This window comes from Eubalaena glacialis, chromosome 2 (assembly GCF_028564815.1).
Source record: "Eubalaena glacialis isolate mEubGla1 chromosome 2, mEubGla1.1.hap2.+ XY, whole genome shotgun sequence".
Taxonomy (NCBI): domain Eukaryota; kingdom Metazoa; phylum Chordata; class Mammalia; order Artiodactyla; family Balaenidae; genus Eubalaena; species Eubalaena glacialis.
This window is the reverse complement of record NC_083717.1, coordinates 16,841,308-16,863,706: the sequence shown is the minus strand read 5'-3', so window position 1 is coordinate 16,863,706 and position 22,399 is coordinate 16,841,308. Positions and strand designations below refer to the sequence as shown.

Genomic DNA, 22,399 nt, shown 5'->3' with positions numbered 1-22,399 from the left:
GCCAGTATCCCTGATAAACACAGATGCAAAACTCAACAATATACTAGCAAATAGAATTCAAGAGCTCATTAAAAGGATTAAATACCACATCCAAGTGGGATTTATTCCTGGAATGCAAGGTTGATTTAATACATGAAAATCAATTAATGTGACACATCACATTAATAGCATGAAGGAAAAAAAAAACCACACATGACCATCTCAACTGATACAGAAAAAGCATTTAACAAAATTAAACATCCTTTTATGATTAAACAAAACACTCAACAAACTAAGATTAAAAGAAAAATACCCACATATAATAAAGACTATATATGCAAAGTCCACACCTAACATCACACTCAATGGTGAAAAACTAAAAACTTCCTTTGAGATCAAAAATAAGGCAAGGATGCCCACTCTCACCACTTCTGTTCAATATAGTACCAGAATTCCTAACAACAGCAACTGGGCAAAAAAAGAAATACAAGATATAAAAATTAGAAAGGAAGAAGTAAAATTATCTGTTCATAGATAAAATGTCCTTATACATAGAAAACCCTAAAGATTCACACATGCATACACACACAAAAAAAACCCATGAGAATTAATAAATGAATTCAGCAAAGTTTCAGCATACAAAATCAACATGTAAAAATCAGTTACATTTTTATAAACTATTAATGTACAATATGAAAAGTAAACTATGAAAACAATTCATCAAAAATAATAAAATATGTAGGAATAAACTTAACCAAGGAGGCAAAAGGCACATACACTGAAAACTATAAAACACTGCTAAATAAACCTACCTAAGGAGGCAAAAGACCTGTGCACACAAAACTATAAAGTACTGATGAAAGAAATCAAAGACGATACAGATGGAGAGATATACCATGTTCTTGGATTAGAAGAATCAATAATGTGAAAATGACTATACTACACAAAGCAATCTACAGATTCAATGCAATCCCTATCAAATTACCAATGGCATTTTTCACAGAACTAGAACAAAAAATTTTGCAATTTGTATGGAAACACAAAAGACCCCAAATAGCCAAAGCAATCTTGAGAAAGAAAAACAGACCCAGAAAAAAAAGAAACAGTAAAAAAATAAAAATAAAATAAAACGGAGCCAGAGAAATCAGGCTCCCTGTCTTCAGACTATACTACAAAGCCATTGTAATCAAGACAGCATGGTTCTGGCACAAAAACATAAATATAGATCAATGGAATAGGATAGAAAGCCCAGAGATAAACCCACGCACCTATGGTCACCTAACCTATGACAAAGGAGGCAAGAATATACAATGGAGAAAAGACAGCCTCTTCAATAAGTCGTGCCGGGAAAACAGACAGTTACATGTGAAAGAATGAAATTAGAACACTCCCTAACACCATAACACAAAAATAAACTCAAAATGGATTAAAGACCTAAATGTAAGGCCATACACTATAAAACTCTTAGAGGAAAACATAGGCAGAACACTCTTTGACGTAAATCACAGTGAGATCTTTTTTGACCCACCTCCTAGAGAAATGGAAATAAAAACAAAAATAAACAAATGGGACCTAATTAAACTTAAAACCTTTGCACAGCAAAGGAATCCATAAACAAGACGAAAAGACAACACTCAGAATGGGAAAAAATATTTGTAAACGAAGCAACTGACAAAGGATAAATCTCCAAAATATACAAACAGCTTATGCAGCTCAATATCAAAAAAATGACCCAATCAAAAAATGGAGACCTAAATAGACATTTCTCCAAAGAAGACATACAGATGGCCAACAAACAAATGAAAAGATGCTCAAAATCACTAATTATTAGAGAAATGCAAATCAAAACTACAATGAGGTATCACCTCACATTGGTCAGAATGGCCATCATCAAAAAATCTACAAACAATAAATGCTGGAGAGGGTGTGGAGAAAAGGGAACCCTTCTTGCATTGTTGGTGGGAATGTAAATTCATACAGCCATGATGGAGAACAGTATGGAGGTTCCTTAAAAGACTAAAAATATAACTACCATATGACCCAGCAATCCACTACTGGGCATATACCCAGAGAAAAACATAATTCAAAAAGCTATATGCACCCCAATGTTCACTGCAGCACTATTGACGATAGCCAGAACATGGAAGTGAAGCCAGAAAGAGAAAAACAAATATCATATATTAACGCGTATATGTGGAATCTAGAAAAATGGTATAGACGATCTTACTTGCAAAGCAGAAACAGAGACACAGACTCGAGAACAAACGTATGGATACCAAGGGGGAAAGGAAGGGGATGGGATGAATTGGGAGATTGGGATTGACATATATACACTATTGATACTATGTATAAAATAGATAACTAAGGAGAACCTACTGTATAGTACAGGGAACGCTACTAAATGTACTGTGGTGAACTAAATGAGAAGGAAATCCAAAAAGGAGGGGATATATATATACGTATAGCTGATTCACTTTTCTGTAGAGTAGAAACTAATACAACATTGTAAAGCAACTATACTCCAATAAAAATTAATTTAAAAAAACACTGCTGAAAGAAATTAACGAAGAGACAAATAAATGGAAAAACATCCCATGTTCCTGGATTTCAAAACTTAATATAGTTAAGGTCTCAGTACTACCCAAAGCAATCTACAGATTCAGTGTAATCCCTATGAAAATCCAAGTGCATTTTTTGCAGAAGAAATAGAAAAATCCATGCTAAAGTTTATACAGGATCTCAAAGGGTCCCAAATAGCCAAAAAAATCTTGAAAAAGAATAACAAATTTATAGGTCTAGCATTTACTAATTTCAAAACTTATTACAAAGCACAAGTAATCAAAATAGTGTGGTAGGGGCATAAAGACAGACATATAGACCAATGGAATAGATTAAAGAGCTTAGAAATAGACCCTCACACGTATAGTTGATGACCTTTAATAAGGGTGTCAAGACCAATCAAAGGGGAAAGAACAGTGTCTGCAAGAAATAGTTGAATAAACTGATATCTACATGTAAAACAATAAAGTTGGATGCTTACCTTACATCATACATAAAAATTAATTCAAAATGGGTTAAAGACTGAAACTTAAGACCTAAAACTATAAAATTTCTTGAAGAAAACATATGGGAAAATCTCATGACATTGAATTTGACCTTTCCCCTTGGTCCCTGTGATCCACATTTTCTGTTTGAGTTATAGGTCTCGGCACCCTTTTGTTCACCTACTATAGGCTATGACTAAAGGACACTGCCACAGACAGGTCAGAGTCAACTGCTGAACTTACAGACCCAAATCTCCTGGAGAGAGCTCAGAAGGGTACACCCTTTAAGAGTCAGTTGATGGTCTGTTATTGAATCATACTGAGTACATAACCCAAGGCCTTAAAATAATCTTAGTACTAGAAATCCCAATCAAAAGGTATCAATACTTTTGTTTCTGTTCTCTAATTATCTTAGGGTATTAACACTTTAGGTCAAAGTGGAAATTTTCTATGAAATATATGTCCCGGACTTCCCTGCTGGTCCGGTGGTTAAGACTCTGCACTTCCACTGCAGGGGGCACGGGTTTGATCCCTGGTTGGGGAACTAAGAGCCCACATGCCACGCAGCGAGGCCAAAAAATTAAAAATGAATAAATTGACTTAATTTAATTTAAAAAATAAAATAAAATAAAATATATGCCCAAATACATATTCATGAACCAAACAAAAAAGATCATTTGATGAGTTTAATTTAAAATATTTAAAAATTATAATTATCATACTTACTAGTGTGTCCTTCCCTTCCGAGATTTCTTTCTTTCTTTACTTGCTGTTGGATTTTTGACACTGAATCTTGATTCTCATGCATAAGCTTTTTATCTGGTACTTTATCGTGAGCTACAAAAAGAGATACATTTACTCCACTTAAATGGGAAAATAGATTTATTGTGAAATCTCTAATTTCAAATTTATAATAATTATGCAGCAGCATCTTCTCTCATTTTTATAAAGTTTTAAGTAAATTGCCACAATGCTAGATCCACATGAAAATTGTGAGATCATTTTTGATAGATGTATGTTGAAACAGTCTCAGTGTTTCATAAATATTCCTAGGCATCAAATATGTTTTATATTAGTCTCTAGTTTTCTTGTGTTATTTATACTTTAGGTAAATACATATTTATAGGCCAAACAATGAAAATGTGTATATACTACCACATGTAAAATAGATAGCTAGTGGGAAGCAGCCGCATAGCACAGGGAGATCAGCTCAGTGCTTTGTGACCACCTAGATGGGTGGGATAGGGAGGGTGGGAGGGAGACGCAAGAGGGAGGGGTTATGGGGATATATGTATATGTATAGCTGATTCACTTTGTTATAAAGCAGAAACTAACACACCATTGTAAAGCAATTATACTCCAATAAAGATGTTAAGAAAAAACAAACCTATGTTGACTTCTTAAAAAAAAAAAGAAAATGTGTAAGTACAAGTTTTTCATTACAGTATTATGTGTAATTGCAAAATAGCTAAAATCAGCAGAATATATAAGCATAGAAGATTGGTTGAATAAATTAAAGTATATATTATAAACTACGGTAAAGTATAAATTATGGTATATGATGTAGTATAAACAAGTGTACCTACTGCTGCAAAAGAAATGCAAAAGATCTCTATAAAACGAATTGGAGGGATTTCTAGGAGGCAACATTAAATGAAAAAAAAACTGAAATAAAGAATATCTAGCATGCTATCTTTTTCACCTTTTGTGAAAGAAAGGGACATAAGAAAGAAATACATGAAGAGGAAAAAAAGTTATTTTTTCAATGAAACACAGAAAAGACAAACCAAAAAACAATTTAGTTGGATACCTACTAAAGGAGGGTGAGGACTAAGGAATGTAGGGAAGGAATAAGAAAGGAATGATGCTTTATATATATTTTTTGCATATTTATCACTTTTAGAAAAGGTTCATGTTTTACATATTCCAAAAATAAAACTAAAGTAAAAAATAAAAAGACTAACGTTGGAAACAACCTTAATGAACCTACTGCAGGAAAAAATAAGCACAAATCCAAGTAGGTCATCAACAGTATTTGACATATACTCTCAGTCTTAGGCAAGACCGTGGGAGGCGAAAAAAAAAAAAAATCACAAAAATTTTAGTAGTTTCTTTCCCTAGTGGTATCAGCTAAGTGACTGTGAAACAATTTTAGAAGTATTATAGGATGGAGTAAATATATAAATGTGTTGATGTTGCTCAAAGTCAGGATTCTCACTGTGGAAGGACATCCACATATAAAACGAAGGAAGGCACAAACAAGCCCTAAGGGTATTAACTGGAATTGAAGGTGCCTGTAAGAACTCATAATTTCTAAATATGCCTATGTATGTGTTTATGCATATATATGTTCACTTTTATTTGTAAGTAGGTATAGGTACGTATGAATGTGTGCGTGTGTGTGTGTGTGTATACATACACTGAGGTTCCAACTGCAAGTCAAAACCCGGTATATGATCTTTCAGCCCCATAAGCAATTACAAACCTACCTGGCAATTCTTATAGGGGAAAGCTTCCAACCCCACACTGACTTGATGTATACACTGCAGGCACTAGAAGTAGCTGCAGTCAGGCTGACCCTTAACCTCCACTTCCAGATGACCATGATCTTAAATTTATCTGCATTCTGGCCTAGAAACCTCCATTCAGAGGTTCAGATGTACTGAACCTGTACTTTTCAGATGCCTCTACCTACGCCACCTTAAAGATAGACCTGGAAGACACTGTTCTCAGTCTGATTCGGTGTAAAGTACTTATCTGCTCCAAACTCTGCCTCCTCGTTCTTCCCCTGGGCCCAGCGTCCTTAAAACAGCAGGAGCCTTTTGTTTGGGGCAGTGAGATGTTGCCCCCACTCTCTCCTGTCTATAATGATACACCTGACCCTTGCCCAGCGCTGTTCTGTGGGGAAAGTGGAAGACTGGTAGAGCTTCAGCCCTTTTCTGTTTAGATGCTTGCTTATACTATCAGAGTAAGTGAAAAAAGGCCGAATTTTACTTTGTTTAGTTTGTTATCTTAATTGGCCAACTTGACAACCGGCAGCTCTCTAGCTCTCTGAGAAACTGGTACAGTGAGCAAAGTGATCAACATAATGCTTTTCTGAAAAAGTAAAATCCCTGTAGATCCTACAAAGCACTTTTAGGAGGTGTTAGAGAAGATTTGGGCCACTCTTAGACTGAGCAAATGGATCAACTGCAAGAGTGTGAGGATCCAACGGGACACTTAGCCAGTGAGTCTCAGAAAGTGCTGGTGGAGGCCACAGAGCACTCTTACAAAGTTCTCACAAATTGTTAAATAAGACTTTCAGTTTGAAGGGAACATTGGACCTTCACTTTAGCCTCCAAACTCTGGTCAAGTTCCACTGCTGAGTCAAATTAGAGATCTAACAGAGGGACTCTTAAGAGAGCTAGGGAAACAATTCCCTAGCTAATGGTTATGGTTCTCCAGAGACAGACCTAAAAGTCATCAGAGACCCTGAAAGCTGAGTTATACTCTATGACTATTGTTAGTTCTAAGCCCTGACATCGAGACTCATGCCTTTAATATAAAAGAATGTATAGGACTTTGGAATCACCTTGCCCAGTGACCTGGAGAGAACTTAGACTTGGGTCTTACCAGACTCAGGTTTCTAAGTTCACTTTTGTGAATCCTATTGGTTATCAAGCTCAATCAAATTTCCTCATAAGTTGTATCAGTCAGTTGTGATACAGTCAGATCCTAATTGGCAAATTTTCAGGCATGCAGAAATTGCTGCCCAGAAAGAAAAAGTGATGTAAAAATGGTAATAATGCTCCCTCTACTGGATGTTATGGGCAATGACCTTACCTAAAAATCTATGGGCCTGATTACCATACAGTGGGGTCTCAAAGCAGTAAATTAGTGCTCTCCACCAAGGTACTCATTGTTAGATGATGGGCCATGAGGACCCAACATGTAGCCCCATTACGGTCCACTTTGTGGTGGCCACTATGAATAATGCAAGTGCTATTCTCACTACCTTTATCAGTGAATTCTGAGATGGATCAAAGAACTCCGCATACACTTACCCTGATCACAGCTTTCAAAAATAAAAAACAAGATAGGGTTATACCAAGGTACCTACATCCCCAGTGAAGATATATGAGGGCCTATTCCAGTACAAATTGCAGGCAGGAGAGAATTACATTTCTTGGGCCTTTTGGATGGCGGTACACTGACAACTGTAATCCCCACAAGCCCTGGCACCAGGATGAGGGGAAAACAGATAATGCTTTCTGGTTTGGGGCCACCACCACAAACAGAAACCTTTTCCAGGCCACACTACCGTACAGTGCATTGTTATGGCCTCTACTACTGAATATATTGTCGGTATAGATGTATTATTTACGTGACCCACCACTTGCATTCACTCTCATGTTGTGACGGGATTTGCTGCAGTGAGGATATTTTAATGGGGCAGGTGGAAGATCTTGAGTGACCCAACTACCAGAACCTAGTGCCCATATCTACCAAAAACAATACTGACTCCCTGGGTGTAAAAAAGAAATAACTGCCCTTGTTGCTGAGCTTAAAGAAGCCAGCAAATTCCATAGACTATTTCTCCATTTAATAGGCCTGTGCACAAAACGTCAGGTGCCTACAGACTAAGTGATTAAGGCTGCACAGAGTGTTAGTACCAACCTGGCACTGGAATTGTGACTGTCATAGAAGCTATTGCCCAAGGTGAAGGAACTCGGTATACAGCAACCAACAACTTGAACTCTCTTTTCAGCATCCTTCTTCATGCAAATGACCAGGATCAGTTTACCCTTATGTAGAATTAATTGAAATATGCCACTAATGTCCTTCCACAGGGCTCCCTAAATTCCCCATCTGCTTATCTTCAATGGATAGAGCATGACTTAGAAAAAGTCCCACTCACAGAGGGAATAATAGCTTTCTACTATATTGATGACATCCTTCTGGTGGGCCTAGGCAAAGGCACCATCCCACAGGACTGCACACCCTGTTGATCCATATGGGGCAACATGGCTGGGTCATTAATATAGACAAGGACTTAGTATCCAAGTGAAATTCCAGGGTAGCAGATAAAAATCTTACTCCAGAGGAGATGTTTGCATATCTTTTGGCCCTCCCTTCCCCAAATTATTAAAAAAAAAGTCTGAATATTGATGGGACTCTTTGACTACTAACACATTTGCATTCTGCCCACAGGGGTTTGATGGCACATATCTGTGGGGTTAGCATAAAGGCTATTACCTCTGAGTGGAGACCCAACCAACAGGATGCTCTGGAGGACTTCCAACAGGCCATTCAGGCTGCCTTCCCTCGGACCCATCTGATCCCCATTTGGTTTTTAAGTTACTGACCTCTTTTCACCCATCAAAGCCTATAGCAAAAAGACACTGACATAGGTCAGAGGCACCCACTGATCTTTTGGAGCAGAAATTTCCCAGGTTGGCTGAAAGGTACGCAGCCTTAGTGAGACAACTATTGACCTATTATTGCCCTTAATGGATATTGAGAATGAAATAGTCTTATGATCAGAAATTCCAACCAAATTGTATCAATAATTTCAGTTTTGCTCTCTAGTTGTCTTAGGGTATTCATACTTTAAATCAACATGTAAAATTTCTGCAAAATATATGCTGAGATATATCTTCAGGAAGCAAAGAAAAAAGATCTTCTGATGAGTTTAATTTAAAATAATATGAAGTTATTTATGATTATTGTACTTACTAGAGAGTCTTTCCCTTTTGAGAGTTCTTTGTTTCTTTACTTGTGTTTGGGTTTTTGACACTGAATCCTGATGGTTAAGCATAAGCTTTTCATCTGATGCTTCATCATAACCTACAGCAAAAAATGCATTTAGTCCACTGAATAGAAAAAATATATCTATTGTGAAATACCTAAACTTCAACTTTATACAAGTGTACAGCAGAATTCTCTTTCATTTTGATAAAGTTAAAAATAAATTACCATAATGCTAGATATGACATGAAAATTGTGAGAAAAGTTTTAATGAGTGTTTTGAATATATTTCTATTAGTCTCTAGTCTTCTTGGGTTATTTATACTTTAGGTTACAATCATAGGCCAAACAATGAAGACACATATGCACAAAGTTACTTATCAGAGCATCATTTGTAATTGCATAATATTCAAAACCACCTAAATATTCACAGACTATTGCTTGAATAACCTAAGAAATATACTATAAACTATAAATATACAGTTGTAAAAATGAATGAAAAAGTTCTCCAGAAACCGACATGAAAGAATTTCCAAGAAAGAATGTTAAGTGAAAAATAAAAGTGAAAAAGCAGATATCTAGCATATTACCTCTGAGGTAAGAAAGAAGGGGAAGGGGGAAAATTAAGAAAAACAGAGACACTTACATTTACAAAATGAAATACAGAAATAATAAACCAGAAAACGATATAATAGATGGTTACTTGCAACAGAAGGGGTAAACTGGGGAATGTAGGGGAAGGGATTCAGGAAAAGATGATCTCTCTCTCTCTCTCTCTCCGTCCCTCCCTCTCCCTCTCCCTCTCCCTCTCTCTCGGTCTCTTTTGAAAGTAGGTTGATATTCTATATATTCCAAAAAATTATATTAACAAGGATATGACGAGTGCACTAAACATGAAAGCAACTTAAGAAATAAATCAACTGAACTTAAATAAAAAAGGCACTAATCCAACTAACTCATGAATACAGTACTACATTCTCAATCTTGGGTAAGAGAAATAAAATCATGAAATATTTTACATGGTTTGTTTTTCTAATGGTATAAGCTAATCAGTCAGTTCTAAAACAATTTTAGAGTTTTACAGGATTGAGCAAACAAGTAAATAGGCTGATGTTGTGTAAAGTCAGGATTTACACTGTGAAAGAAGGGACATGCACACAGGAAGTGGAAGAAGGCAAGAACAAGCCTTGAGGGGATAGATTAGAATTGAAAGTATCTGTAAGAAACTCATAGTTTCTAAATATGTCTATGTATATATATGCATGCACATACGCACATGTGTGTGTTTGTAGGTATATGTATGTACGAATATGTTTATGTATGTGTGTATAAATATATATATACACATATATACACACACGTGTATTTGTATTTTCTAGTCTGACTGCTCAATGTACCTCAAAGCTACCCCAGTACCAATGGGCACAATCAGTTTTCAGATCTTGGTTTCTAAAAACATTTCCCATTAAAAAAAATCAAGGTTCCTAGGAAAAACAGTCGATTCTAGCTATGAGACAGGAAATGTGCAAGACAGGAAATGTGCAAGACAGCATGGGACATCTTGTCATACTAAACAGTAGGGAATTTCTCAATGACTACTAGTACTAGGGTCATGTCATAAAGCCATAGTAATTATCTTGGATAAATTCCTACTTGCTAATGCTAGGATAATCTTAGAACTAAAAAAAGAAGAATAGTATGAGTTATAAAATCATACAAAGTAATTTAATTAGAAGTTTAAAAGAAGAGAGTGTCAAGGGCACAGTCCACTTTTCACCAGTTAGAATTAGAATTCATGATTTCTGTCTACTCTGATTTCAGGAGAACGATTGCTCTGGGATTTGAAGAAGCATTAGAAGCCTGTCAATAACACAGTACTATTGTTATTAGTGTTGTTATTGTTCTGTAAAAAGCTAAATTTTTAAAAAGGGAAGGAACTACGTTGGATTCCATCAGAAACTTGTGAAAACGTCTGTCCGGGACCACTTTAAGTTCTCAAGTTTATGTCTTAATTATCAAAATGATTCTTTGAAGCACAAAATATTATTCCTTCATCTGTACATGAGAAAACTGAGGGACAGAGAAGGTAATTAGTTTAACCAAAGTTATATGATTAATAACTGGCTGAGCTTGAATTCATACCCAAGAAGTTCAGCTCCAGAGCCTGAGCTCTAAACTACTACTTTTACTTCTTCTAGTGAATACAAGAAATACAAAAAGAATATAACTATAGAAAATAGAAGATATTTTAAAATTATAAGACAATATTTTATATATCTTTGTATCAAAAATGATATGTCTAGACAAAGTAAATAACATTCTAACAAAATATGTACTACCAAATATATTTAATGAAATGCAAAAAAACTTGAATAGACTAATATCCTCAGGGGAAAATACTGAAAATCTACTGCTAAAAATGTCATACGGCTAAAGAGTTTTAGGGGAAATGTCTATGAAACCATCAAGGATTACAGAATATCTATGCTATATAAACTATAGAAAATTTAGAAAAAGACACATTTTTCTCCATTTCATTTTACAATGCTAACAGTACCCTGATGCCCAAACTAAAGAAGAACAGAACAAAAAATCGGCCATATCATTTATGATTGTATCATTGCAAACTGTATAAACTGAGATAAGTGAGATTATGTTGAAGTAACAAACAACTGTAAAATTCCAGTGGCTTAAATACAAAGATCTATTTCCTACTCCATGTTCATTAAAGTTTACCTAGAGGTTCTGCTCAACATTATCACTTTGGAACTAGGGCTGATATAAATCTTACTATCTGCAACATTCCTAGCCACAGCAGCAAAGGAAAAGCAAAGGAAAAGGAAGCACACACTGGCCCCTAATGCTTCCACACATGACCGATTCATGCTTCACTGACCTAAGAAAATCACATGGCCACATTTAAGTTAAGAAGTCAAGAGAGTGACATCAGGAAGATGGCAGAACAGAAAACCCTAGACTCTCCTCCCCATTGGTATTGGAGATACCAATTCAACAACAATACAAGAACCAATTCTCTTTGTGAGAAATGCAGAGACCAGGTGAGAGGTTCCTGCACAATGGGTGAAGATGAACCAGCAACACAGAAGCCAGAAGGTAAATTTGTGACGTCCTCTAGCAATAACCCTTCCTCCTATCACAGCACCACTAATCAGGAGGAAAATGTCAGCTCCCAGCTTGCCCCTGGGAAGTGAAGAAAAGGACTGAAACATGTGTCCAAAGTTCAGACTTTTGGGGGGCTACTGTGGGACTGGTTTCTGTTTGGCTTGAATCTCAACACTGAGAGGAAAGGGCCCAAGGTTGGGAGCTGCTGAGAACAAAGGTGATAATATGAGCTAGTATACACTCAATGAGTATACACTCAATATGAGCTAGTATACAAGCAGGCAACACCCCCACCCCAATCCCAGCTTCTTCCTGGGGAGGGAAAGAATTGGAACATTCACCCACATTTCAGCTTTTCAGGGGGATGCCTGAGGTCCTAGCTTCTGTATTGCCTGTCTTGATGTACTAATGGGGCCCAGCATATTCTAGTTGTTTAGGGACCACTAAGAACAAAGATGACAGTTTAGACTAGTATGCACTCAAAAGTCAAAGCTCCTCTCCCCAGCTCAGAACAATGCATTTGAGAAAACAGTTCCCAGATTCTCCCTGGGGAAGGAAGGAGAAGACTCAAATGTATGTCCAATGTTCAGACTTTTCAAAGAACTATGCCAAGGGACTGGTATCTGTCTTGTATCTCTCAGAGCACTGACCAGCCTCCACATACACTACATGCCTGGGGACTGCTGAAAACAAAACCAACAAACAAACAAGAGTTGGGTGGTATGCTGCTGCTCCCAGGGTCTGCAGAACAGCAGACAGATACCAGAGGGAGCAAGAGATCATGAACTCCTGTAAAAAAGGGAACCCCTTCTAATTAAGAATTTACATACACAAGTCCAGAGAAGACACATCAACACAATCGGTGTGACAGGTCTCCAGAATCTCTAGCCAGGCTGATTGGAGAAGGTTTTCCTCTGTATGAATCCAGTCTGTAGAGAGGTGGTAGATTTTTCACATGTGCAGACATTAACACATAGTGTCAAGGAACAAGAAGAAAGAAACATGGCCCAATAAAAGGCTCCAGAAACTTATCTTAAAGAAATGTATGTATATGAATTACCTGACAAAGATTTCAAAATGCCCATCATAAAAACTCTCAACTACCTCAGTAAAATGTTGCAAGAAGAAAATGAGTATTTCAACAAAGAGAAAGAAAATACTTTAAAAAACACCACACAAATTTTGGAGCTAAAGAATACAATAACTGAAATTTAAAATTCAGTAGAGGGGTTCAATATGAGATTTGATAAAACAGAAGAAAGAATCAGCAAACTTGAAGACAGGTCATTTGAAATTATCCTATCATAGAAAGCAAAAAGATAAAAATGAAAAAGTAAAGAACTGAAAGGACAAATGGGACATTATAAAACAAACCAGTATACACATTACAGAGTCTCAGAAGAAGACAGAAAGGGACAGAAAGTTTATTTGAAAATAATCGCTTAAAACTCCCCAAATCTGGGAGATAAAATTGATACCCCATTTGAAGAAACCTAAATGTCTCCAAAAAGGAAACCTAAAGAAGTTCACACCAAGGCACATTATAATCGAAGCATCAGAAGTCTAAAACAAAGAGAGAATTTTGAAATCAGTAAGAGAAAAGTGACTTCTCACATACAAGGAACCCCTACAATACTACCAACAGATTACTCAGCAGAAACCCTGAAGACAAAAAAGGAGTGGGATGATATATTAAAAGTGCTGAAAGAAAAAAAAATCCTGCCAACTGATAATACTATATCCAGCAAAACAATTCTTAAAAAACAAAGTAAAAATAAAGACTTTCCCAGATAAACAAAAGCTTGAGAGCTTATCACCACTAGACCTGCCCTATAAGGAATACCAGAGAGAGTCGTTCAAACTGAAATTAATGGAATCTAAACAGAAACACAAAAGTATACAAAACATAGACTATAAAAATATGTTAGTAAATACAAAATATAAAAAAGATATAATTTGTGACAACAAGAACATTAAAAGGAGGGGAGTAAAACAGTAGTTATTGTGTGAAATTGAAATCAAATTGTTGTCAATATAAAATAGACTGTTATAACTATAGAATGCTTTATGTAAGCCCTATAGTAACCACAAAGAACATATCTATAAAAGATATGTAGGAAAAAATAAGAAAATAATGAAAATGAAAATTTAAAAAAATCAATAAAACAAAAAGGAAAGAGCAAGAGAGGAAAAGAGAGACAGAAAGCTAAAAAGAGACCAAAAAAATTAACAAAATGATCAGAGTAAATCTTTCCCTATCAATAATGACTTTAAATAAAAATACACTCCCCAGTCAAAAGATACCTATTTTTGACACACACACACACACAGATAAAGATACCAATTTTTAAAAATGGAATCAGTTTTTTTAAAGACCCATCTATATGCCGTCTATAAGAAAATAACTTTATGTTTAAAGACATAAACAGGCTGAAAGTGAAGTAATGAAAAAGATATTCCATAAAAATGCTAAGTGAGAGAAAGAGTGACAAAACTTGTATCAGACAAAACAGACTTTAAAACAAAAACTATCAAAAGATACAAAGAAGGACATCATATAATAGTAAAAGGGCCAATTCATCAAGAAGATATAACACTTATAAATATATGTGCACCCAATATCAGAACCTCCAAACATATGAAGCAAACATTGACAACTGATTGGAAAAAGAGACAGCAACATAATAACAGTGGATTTCAATACCCATTTTCAATAATGGATAGAACATCCAAACAAATATCAATAAGAAAACAGAGGAGTGATATAATCAAAATGGCAAAATAAGACTTTTCTACCCTCTTCTCCCCAAAGGACACTAATTTTTACAATTACCCACAGATGAAAGTGTCTTTGTGGAAGTCTGGGAGTACAGCAGAGAAGTTCCGGCACAGTGTCGGAGCCACTACAACAACAAAAATCCAAGATTTGATGTAATAAAGAGGATAAGAAGACTAGTTTCTCTTTACCTGCATCACTCCAAGGAAGCAAGCTCAGTTCCAAGAGAGACTTTCTTGGCCTATGATTTCTCCCATGGGAGAAAGTGAGAGCATGTGAGTGAGTGACTGGCTCTCCCAGCTATTCAGGATGCTGCCAAAGAGCCCAACTTCTTTCTTACCCTATCCAGAAAGGTGAGGTGTCCTGAAAAACTAGAAGGTAGGGAGGCGCTTGGAGAACAGCATCCAGGACTCTTGGAGGCATCAAAGGGATGTTAATCCTACTAACCACTTTGTGGAATCATCAGGAAGCCCATCCACAAGCCACTGGGAAAGCCTCACCTGTGGATACCCTCAAGTTGCCGTGGGCACCATCAACACTAAGTGCACCTCACACACACACACACACACACACACACACACACACACATCACATGGCTGGATCACTTTGTGTACATTCAGTGGGAGCAAGATTGAGCCTTTGTAGATAGTGAGCATGTTCAGAAAGCTTCCTCAATTCTGCCAGATTGGGAGGAAGCACATAAAATTTTATTATTCAGCACCACTCTAGGGAAAGTAAACAAACAGGAGGGTGTCAGCACATAGCCTGGCTTTGTAGGACTGAGCGAAGGCATATAATCTTAAGAATTCCCCCTCCCTAAAAATGTGACAAGAAGTGTGGAGCAGGCACATCCCTAGAGAAAGCCCCAGAATACCAAGCAGATTGGACATATGAAGGTATGTCTCTCATTAAGCCAATAAGTAAAGACTGAAGGAGGTGCCTGCTTATTCAAATGCAAAGCCAGGAAAGCAAGATGCCAAGGTGCATGAAAAATCAAGGAAACATGACGCCATCAAAGAAACAAATAATTCTCTAGTAACCAACCCCAAAGAAATGAATATCTACACTTAGCCTGAAGGATAATTCAAAAAAATTTTTAAGGAATCTCAGTGAGCCAGAAGAAAACACAGACAGACAATCCAATAAAATCAGGAAAACAACACATGAACAAAATAAGAAGTTTAACAGAGTGACAGAAAACATAGTAGAGAATCAAACAGAAATTCTGGAGCTGAAGAATACAATTAATGAAATGAAAGATGTAATAAAGAGCATCAACATCAGAATGGATCAAGCTAAAGAAAAAAATCTGTGAAGTAGAAGATGGATTGTTTTAAATTATCCAGTAAAAGGAAAACAACAACAACAAAAGAATAAGAAAGAGTGAAGAAAGCCTACCTGAACTATGGCATACCATTAAAAGAATCTATGCATTATCGGAATTTCAGAAGAAGAGTGGGAGAAAGGGTAGAAAGCTTATTTAAAAGTAATGGTTGAGAACTTCCCATCTGGAGAGAGATTTGGACATCCAGGTTAATGACCTAATAAGTCACCCCAAAATTTCAACCCCAAATGATCATTTCCAAGACATTATAATAAAACTGTCTAAAATCAAAGACAAAGAGAGAATTTTAATACCAGCAATAGAAAAAAAAAATTCCTCATATACAAGGGAGTCCTCATAAGGCTATCTGTGGATTTCACAGCAGAAGCCTTGTGGGCCAGAAGATAGTGGGATAATATATTCAAAGTTCTGAAAGAAAAAAAAAAACTTGCAACCAACAATATTTTAACTGGTAAAGGTATCTGTCAAAACTGAAGGATAGACTGTCACAGACAAACAAAAGCTGAGGAAGTCAATCATCACTAGACTTGCATTACATTAGAAATGCTAAAAAAAAGTTATTCAACGTGAAATGAAAGAATGCTAATTAGTAACACATGAACATATAAAAATATAATACACACTAATAAAGATAGATATATAGGCAAACTCAGAAAACTCTAATACTGTAACATGGTGGTGTGTTAATCACTCAGCTCTAGTATGAAAGCTAAAGGACAAAATTATTAAAAATAAGTATAGTTACAATAATTTGATAATGGATATACAATACAAAAAGAGGTAAACTGTTACATCAAAAACATAAAATATTGGGGGGTAGTAGAAGGGTAGCATTTCTATATGTAATCAAAGCTAAGACATTATCAGCTTAAAAAGATTGTTATATCTACAATATGTTTTATGTAAGCCTCATGAAAATGACAAGCAAAATCCTACAGTTGATACATAAAAAATAAAGAAAAAGGAATCAAAGTGTACCACTACAGACAATCATTAATTCACAAAGGGAGACAGCAAGAGAGGAAGAAAAGAACATGGGAAATACAAAATAACCAGAAAACAATAAGAAACATTAGCAAGTCCTTACCTCTCAATAAATATTTTAAATGTAAATGGAATAAATTCACTAATCAAAATGTTCAAAGTGGCTGAGTGGATAAATACAAAAACAAGATTCAACTACATGCTGCCTCCATGAGACTCACTTCATCTTTAAGGACACATAAGCTCAAAGTGAAAAGATGAAGAAGACATTCTATGCAACATGGAAACCAAACGGGAGCAGGTATAGCTATATTCATATCAGACAAAATAGACTTTAAGTCAAAAACTGTAACAAGAGACAAAGAAGGTAATTATATGATGATAAAGGGGTCAATTCATCAAGAAAATAAAACAATAAATATAAATGCTCCCAACATCAGAGCACCTAAACATGTTAAGCAATACTAACAGATCTGAAGAGAAAAAAGAGAAAATACTTCTGTAGAAGTAGGGGACTTCAATACACCACTTTCAACAATGGATAGATCATCTAGACAGAAAATCAATAAGGAAACATTGAATTTGAACTATACATTAGACCAACGAGCTCTAACAGACATATACAAAACATTCCACCAATAGCAGCAGCAGAATACACATGCTTTTCAAGAACACACAGAACATTCTCCAGAGTAGATCATATGATAGGTAACAAAACAAATCTTAGCAAATTTAAGAACACTGAAATCATACCAAGTATGTTTTCTGAACCCAATGGTTGCAGAAAAGAAATCAATAACAGGAGAAAAACTGGAAAATTCACAGGTAAGAGCAAATCAAACAATACACTCTCAAATAACCAGTGGGTCAAAGAACAAATGGAGATAAAATAAAAAATTATCTTGAAAAAAATGAAAATAAAAACAACATGCCAAAACTTATGGTCATGAATCAAAAGCAGTTCTAAGAAGAAAGTTTAAAGCAATAAACATCTATATTTAGAAAAAGGATCTCAAACAAACAACCTAACTTTACAACTAAGTACTAGAAAAAGAAGAAAAAAATCCAAGCCCAAAGTTATCAGAAGAAAGGAAATAAATATCAAAGCAGAAATAGAGACTAGAAGAATAATACAAAAATCAATAAAGTAAGAGCTGTTTTTTTTTAAAGTTAAACAAAATTGAGAAATCTTTAAACTGAGAAATAATAAAACAAAGACTCAAGCAAACAAAATAAAAAATCAAAGAGGAGAAATTATAATGGATACCACAGAAATAAAAAGGATAAGAGAATACTATAAAAATTGTACACCAACATTGGATAATCAAGAAGAAACGGATAAATTCCAAGAAACATACAGTCTATCAACACTGAATCATGGAGAAACAGAAAATCTGAACAAACCAATTAATACTAAGGAGATTGAATCAGTAATAAAAACCTCCCATCAAAGAAAAACCCAGGGTTAGATGGTTTACTGGTGAATTCTATGAAACATTTAGAGAAGAATTAATACCAAGCCTTCAAAAAGTTTTCCAAAAATTGAAGATGAGAAAACACTCCCTAATTCATTTTATGAGGTCAGCATTACCCTGATACCAAAGCCAGATAAGAACACTACAAGAAAAGTTCTCAACAAATTGAGCATAGAAGGAACTTCCCTCAACATAATAAAGGCTATATGACAAGCCCATATTAACATCATAGAAACCAAACTCACAGAAACCAAGAGTAAAATGGTGGTTACCATGGGCTTGTAAGTGGGGGAAATGGGAAGATATTGGCCAAAGGGTACACATTTCCAGGTATAAGATAAATAAGTTCTAAGGAGCTAATGTACAGCCTGGTGACTATAGTTAATGACAGTGTATTACATACTTGAAAGTTATTAAAAGAGTAGATCTTAAATGTTCTTACCACAAAAATATTTCAGATGATGTGTTAACTAACCTTACTGTGGTAATTATTTTGCAATATATGTGTGTATGATTATCATGTTTTATTCCTTAAACTTACAAAATGTTACATGTCAATTATATCTCAATAAAGCTGGGGGGGTGTAAAAGGGTGAAAAAAAAGGAAACAGAAGTCTTATATGTTAATCATACCTGAATAACAAATAAATAAAGAAAATCAGTCAAGAAAATAAACAATAGAAAGCCAGTCTGTAAAGAGAAGGAGAGGAAATAGTTTTTTCAAATATGCAGATAGCAACACAGGTGTCAAGGAACAACAAGAAACAGGGAAATATGACCCCAAAAAAGGAACAAAAAAAGTCTCTGGAAAACAACCCTATAAAGTTGTTGAGGATTTCAACACCGCTATAGTCCAACAAACGTACATACATTTCACCCAGCAGCAGAATACACATTATTCTCAAGTGCACACAGAACCGTCTCTAGGATAGATTACATGTTAGGTCAAAAAGAAGTCTTAACAAATCTAAGAAGACTGAAATCTTCAAGTATATTTTCCTACCACAATGGAATGACACCACAAATTAATAGCAAAGGGAGGTCCCTGGTGGTCCAGTGATTAAGATTCAGTGCACCCAATGCAGGGGTCCTGGGTTCAATCCCTGGTCAGGGAACTGGATCTTGCAGGCTGCAACTAAGAGCCTGCATACCGTGACGAAAATCTCACATGCCACAATGAAGATCCTGTGTACCGCAACTAAAAGATCCTGCATGCCGCAACTAAAAGATCCCGCATGCCGCAACTAAAAAGATCCCACATGCCGCAACTAAAAAGATCCCACATGCTGCAAAAAAAAGATTCCACATGCCGCAACAAAGATCTCGCACGCAGCAACAAAGATCTTGCGTGCCACAACTAAGACACAGGGCAGCCAAATAAATAAATAAATATTAAAAAGACAGAAATTAATAGCAAAAAAACCTGGAGAATTCACAAAGATGTGGAATCTAAATACACACTTTTAAACAACCAGTGAATCAAAAACAAGCCAAAAGGGAAATTAGAACAAACCCACACATATATGGTCAATTAATTTATGACAAAGGAACCAAGAATATACAATGGGAAAAGGACAGTCTCTTCAATAAATGATGCTGGGAAAACTGGAAAGCCATGTGCAAAAGAATGAAATTGACTACCATCTTACACCATACACAATTAACTCAAAACTTGATGTAAGACCTAAAATGATAAAACTCCTAGAAGAAAACATAGGCAGTAAGCTCCTTGACATTGGTCTTGGAAATGATTTTTGGGGTTTGACAATAAAATCAAAGGCAAAAAAAGCAAATATAAACAAGTAGGACTACATCGAACTGGAACACTCTGGCAAAGCAAAAATCCAACAACAAAACAAAAGGGTAACCTATCAAATGAGAGAAAATATTTGCAAATCATGTATCTGATAAGGGGTTAATATGTAATATATGTGAAAAACTCATACAGCTCAATAGCAAAACAACAAAAACTAATCTGATTAAAAAATGGGCAGAGGATCTGAATAGATATTTTTCCTAAAAAGATATACAGATGGCCAAAAAGTACATGAAAAGAGTCTCAACATCACTAATTACTAGAGAAATGCAAATGCAAAAAACCACAACATAATGTACAGCATGATGACTATAACTAAAATACTGTACTGAATATTTGAAAGTTTGCTAAGAGAGTAGATCTTTAAAGTCCTCACCACAAGAAAAAAAGTTTTGTAACTATGCATGGTGATGGATGTTAACTAGACATATTGTGGTGATCATTTCACAATATACACAAATATCATTATGTTGTTAAAGACCTAAATGTAAGACTGGATACTATTTATAAAACTCCTGGAGGAAAACATGGGCAGAACACGCTTTGACATAAATTGCAGCAATATTTTTCTGGATCTGTCTTCTACAATAATGGAAATAAAAGCAAAAATAAACAAATGGGACCTAATTAAACTTGAAAGTCTTTGCATAGTAAAGGAAACCATAAACCAAATGACAACACAACCTACAGGATGGGAGAAAATATTTGCAAACGATGCAAGCAACACAGGATTAATTTCCAAAATATATAAACAGCTCATATAGCTTAATATCAAAAAACCAAACAAGCTAATCAAAAAAGGGCAGAAGACCTAAATAGACATTTCTTCAAAGAAGTTATACAGATGGCCATCACACACAGAAAAAGATATTCAACACTGCTAATTACTAGAGAAATGCAAATCAAAACTACAATGAGGTATCACCTCACATCAGTCAAAGTGGCCATCATCAAAAAGTCTACAAACAATAAATGCTGGAGAGGGTGTGGAGAAAAGGGAACCCTCCTACACTGTTGGTGGGAATGTAAATTGGTAAAGCCACTACGGAGAACAGTCTGGAGGTTCCTTCAAAAACTAAAAATAGAGTTACCATATGATCTAGCAATCACACTCCTGGGCATATATCTGGAAAAGACAAAAACTCTAATTCAAAAAGATACATGGACCCCAATGTTCACACCAGCACTATTTACAATAGCCAAGACATGGAAGCAACCTAAATGTCCATCGACAGAATGGATAAAGAGGTGGTGCGTATATATGTATACACACACACACACACACACACACACACACACAATGGAATATTAGTCATAAAAAAAGAATGAAATAATGCCATTTGTAGCAACATGGATGGACCTACTGATTATCATACTAAGTGAAGTAAGTCAGACAGAGAAAGACAAATATCATATGATCTCACTTATTTGTGTAATCTTTTAAAATGATACAAATGAACTTATTTATAAAACAGAAATAGACTCACAGACATGGAAAACAAACTTATGGTTAACAAAGAGAAAAGGCAGGGAGAGATAAATTTGGAATTTGGGATTAGTAGATACACATTACTATATATAAAATAGATTAAAAAGGGCTAACTGTATAGCACAAGGAACTATGTTCAGTATCTTATAATAACCTATAATGGAAAAGAATCTGAGAAAGGATACATGTGTGGGGCTTCCCTGGTGGCGCAGTGGTTGAGAATCCGCCTGCCAGTGCAGGGGACATGGGTTTGAGCCCTGGTCTGGGAAGATGCCACATGCTGTGAAGCAACTAAGCCCATGTGCCACAACTACTGAACTGTGCTCTAGAGCCTGTGAGCCACAACTACTGAGCTCACGTGCTGCAACTACTGAAGCCCACGTGTCTAGAGCCTGTGCTCCGCAACAAGAGAAGCCACCGCAATGAGAAGCCTGCACACTGCAATGAGAAGCCCGTGCACCACAATGAAGAGCAGCCCCCACTCACTGCAACTAGAGAAAGCCCGTGCGCAGCAATGAAGACCCAACACAGTCAAAAATAACTAAATAAAATAGATTAAAAAAGAAATGAATATATGTGTATACACATATACATATATACATATACATATATCTGAATCACTTTGCTGTACACTAGAAACT

At 35.7% G+C, this 22,399-nt stretch overlaps 1 protein-coding gene across 1 annotated transcript in view; it reads right to left on the bottom strand.

Moving 5' to 3' along the window:
• The window catches only part of CCDC7 (coiled-coil domain containing 7), a 285,426-nt gene that overhangs the window by 115,586 nt on the left and 147,441 nt on the right, over nucleotides 1-22,399 (bottom strand). Inside the window, exons 18-19 of the mRNA XM_061181406.1 lie at nucleotides 8,739-8,849; nucleotides 3,750-3,860 (exon numbers count right to left, since the gene is read on the bottom strand). Of these exons, the coding sequence (XP_061037389.1) occupies nucleotides 3,750-3,860; nucleotides 8,739-8,849 (222 nt within the window). The remainder of the gene's footprint in view (nucleotides 1-3,749; nucleotides 3,861-8,738; nucleotides 8,850-22,399) is intronic.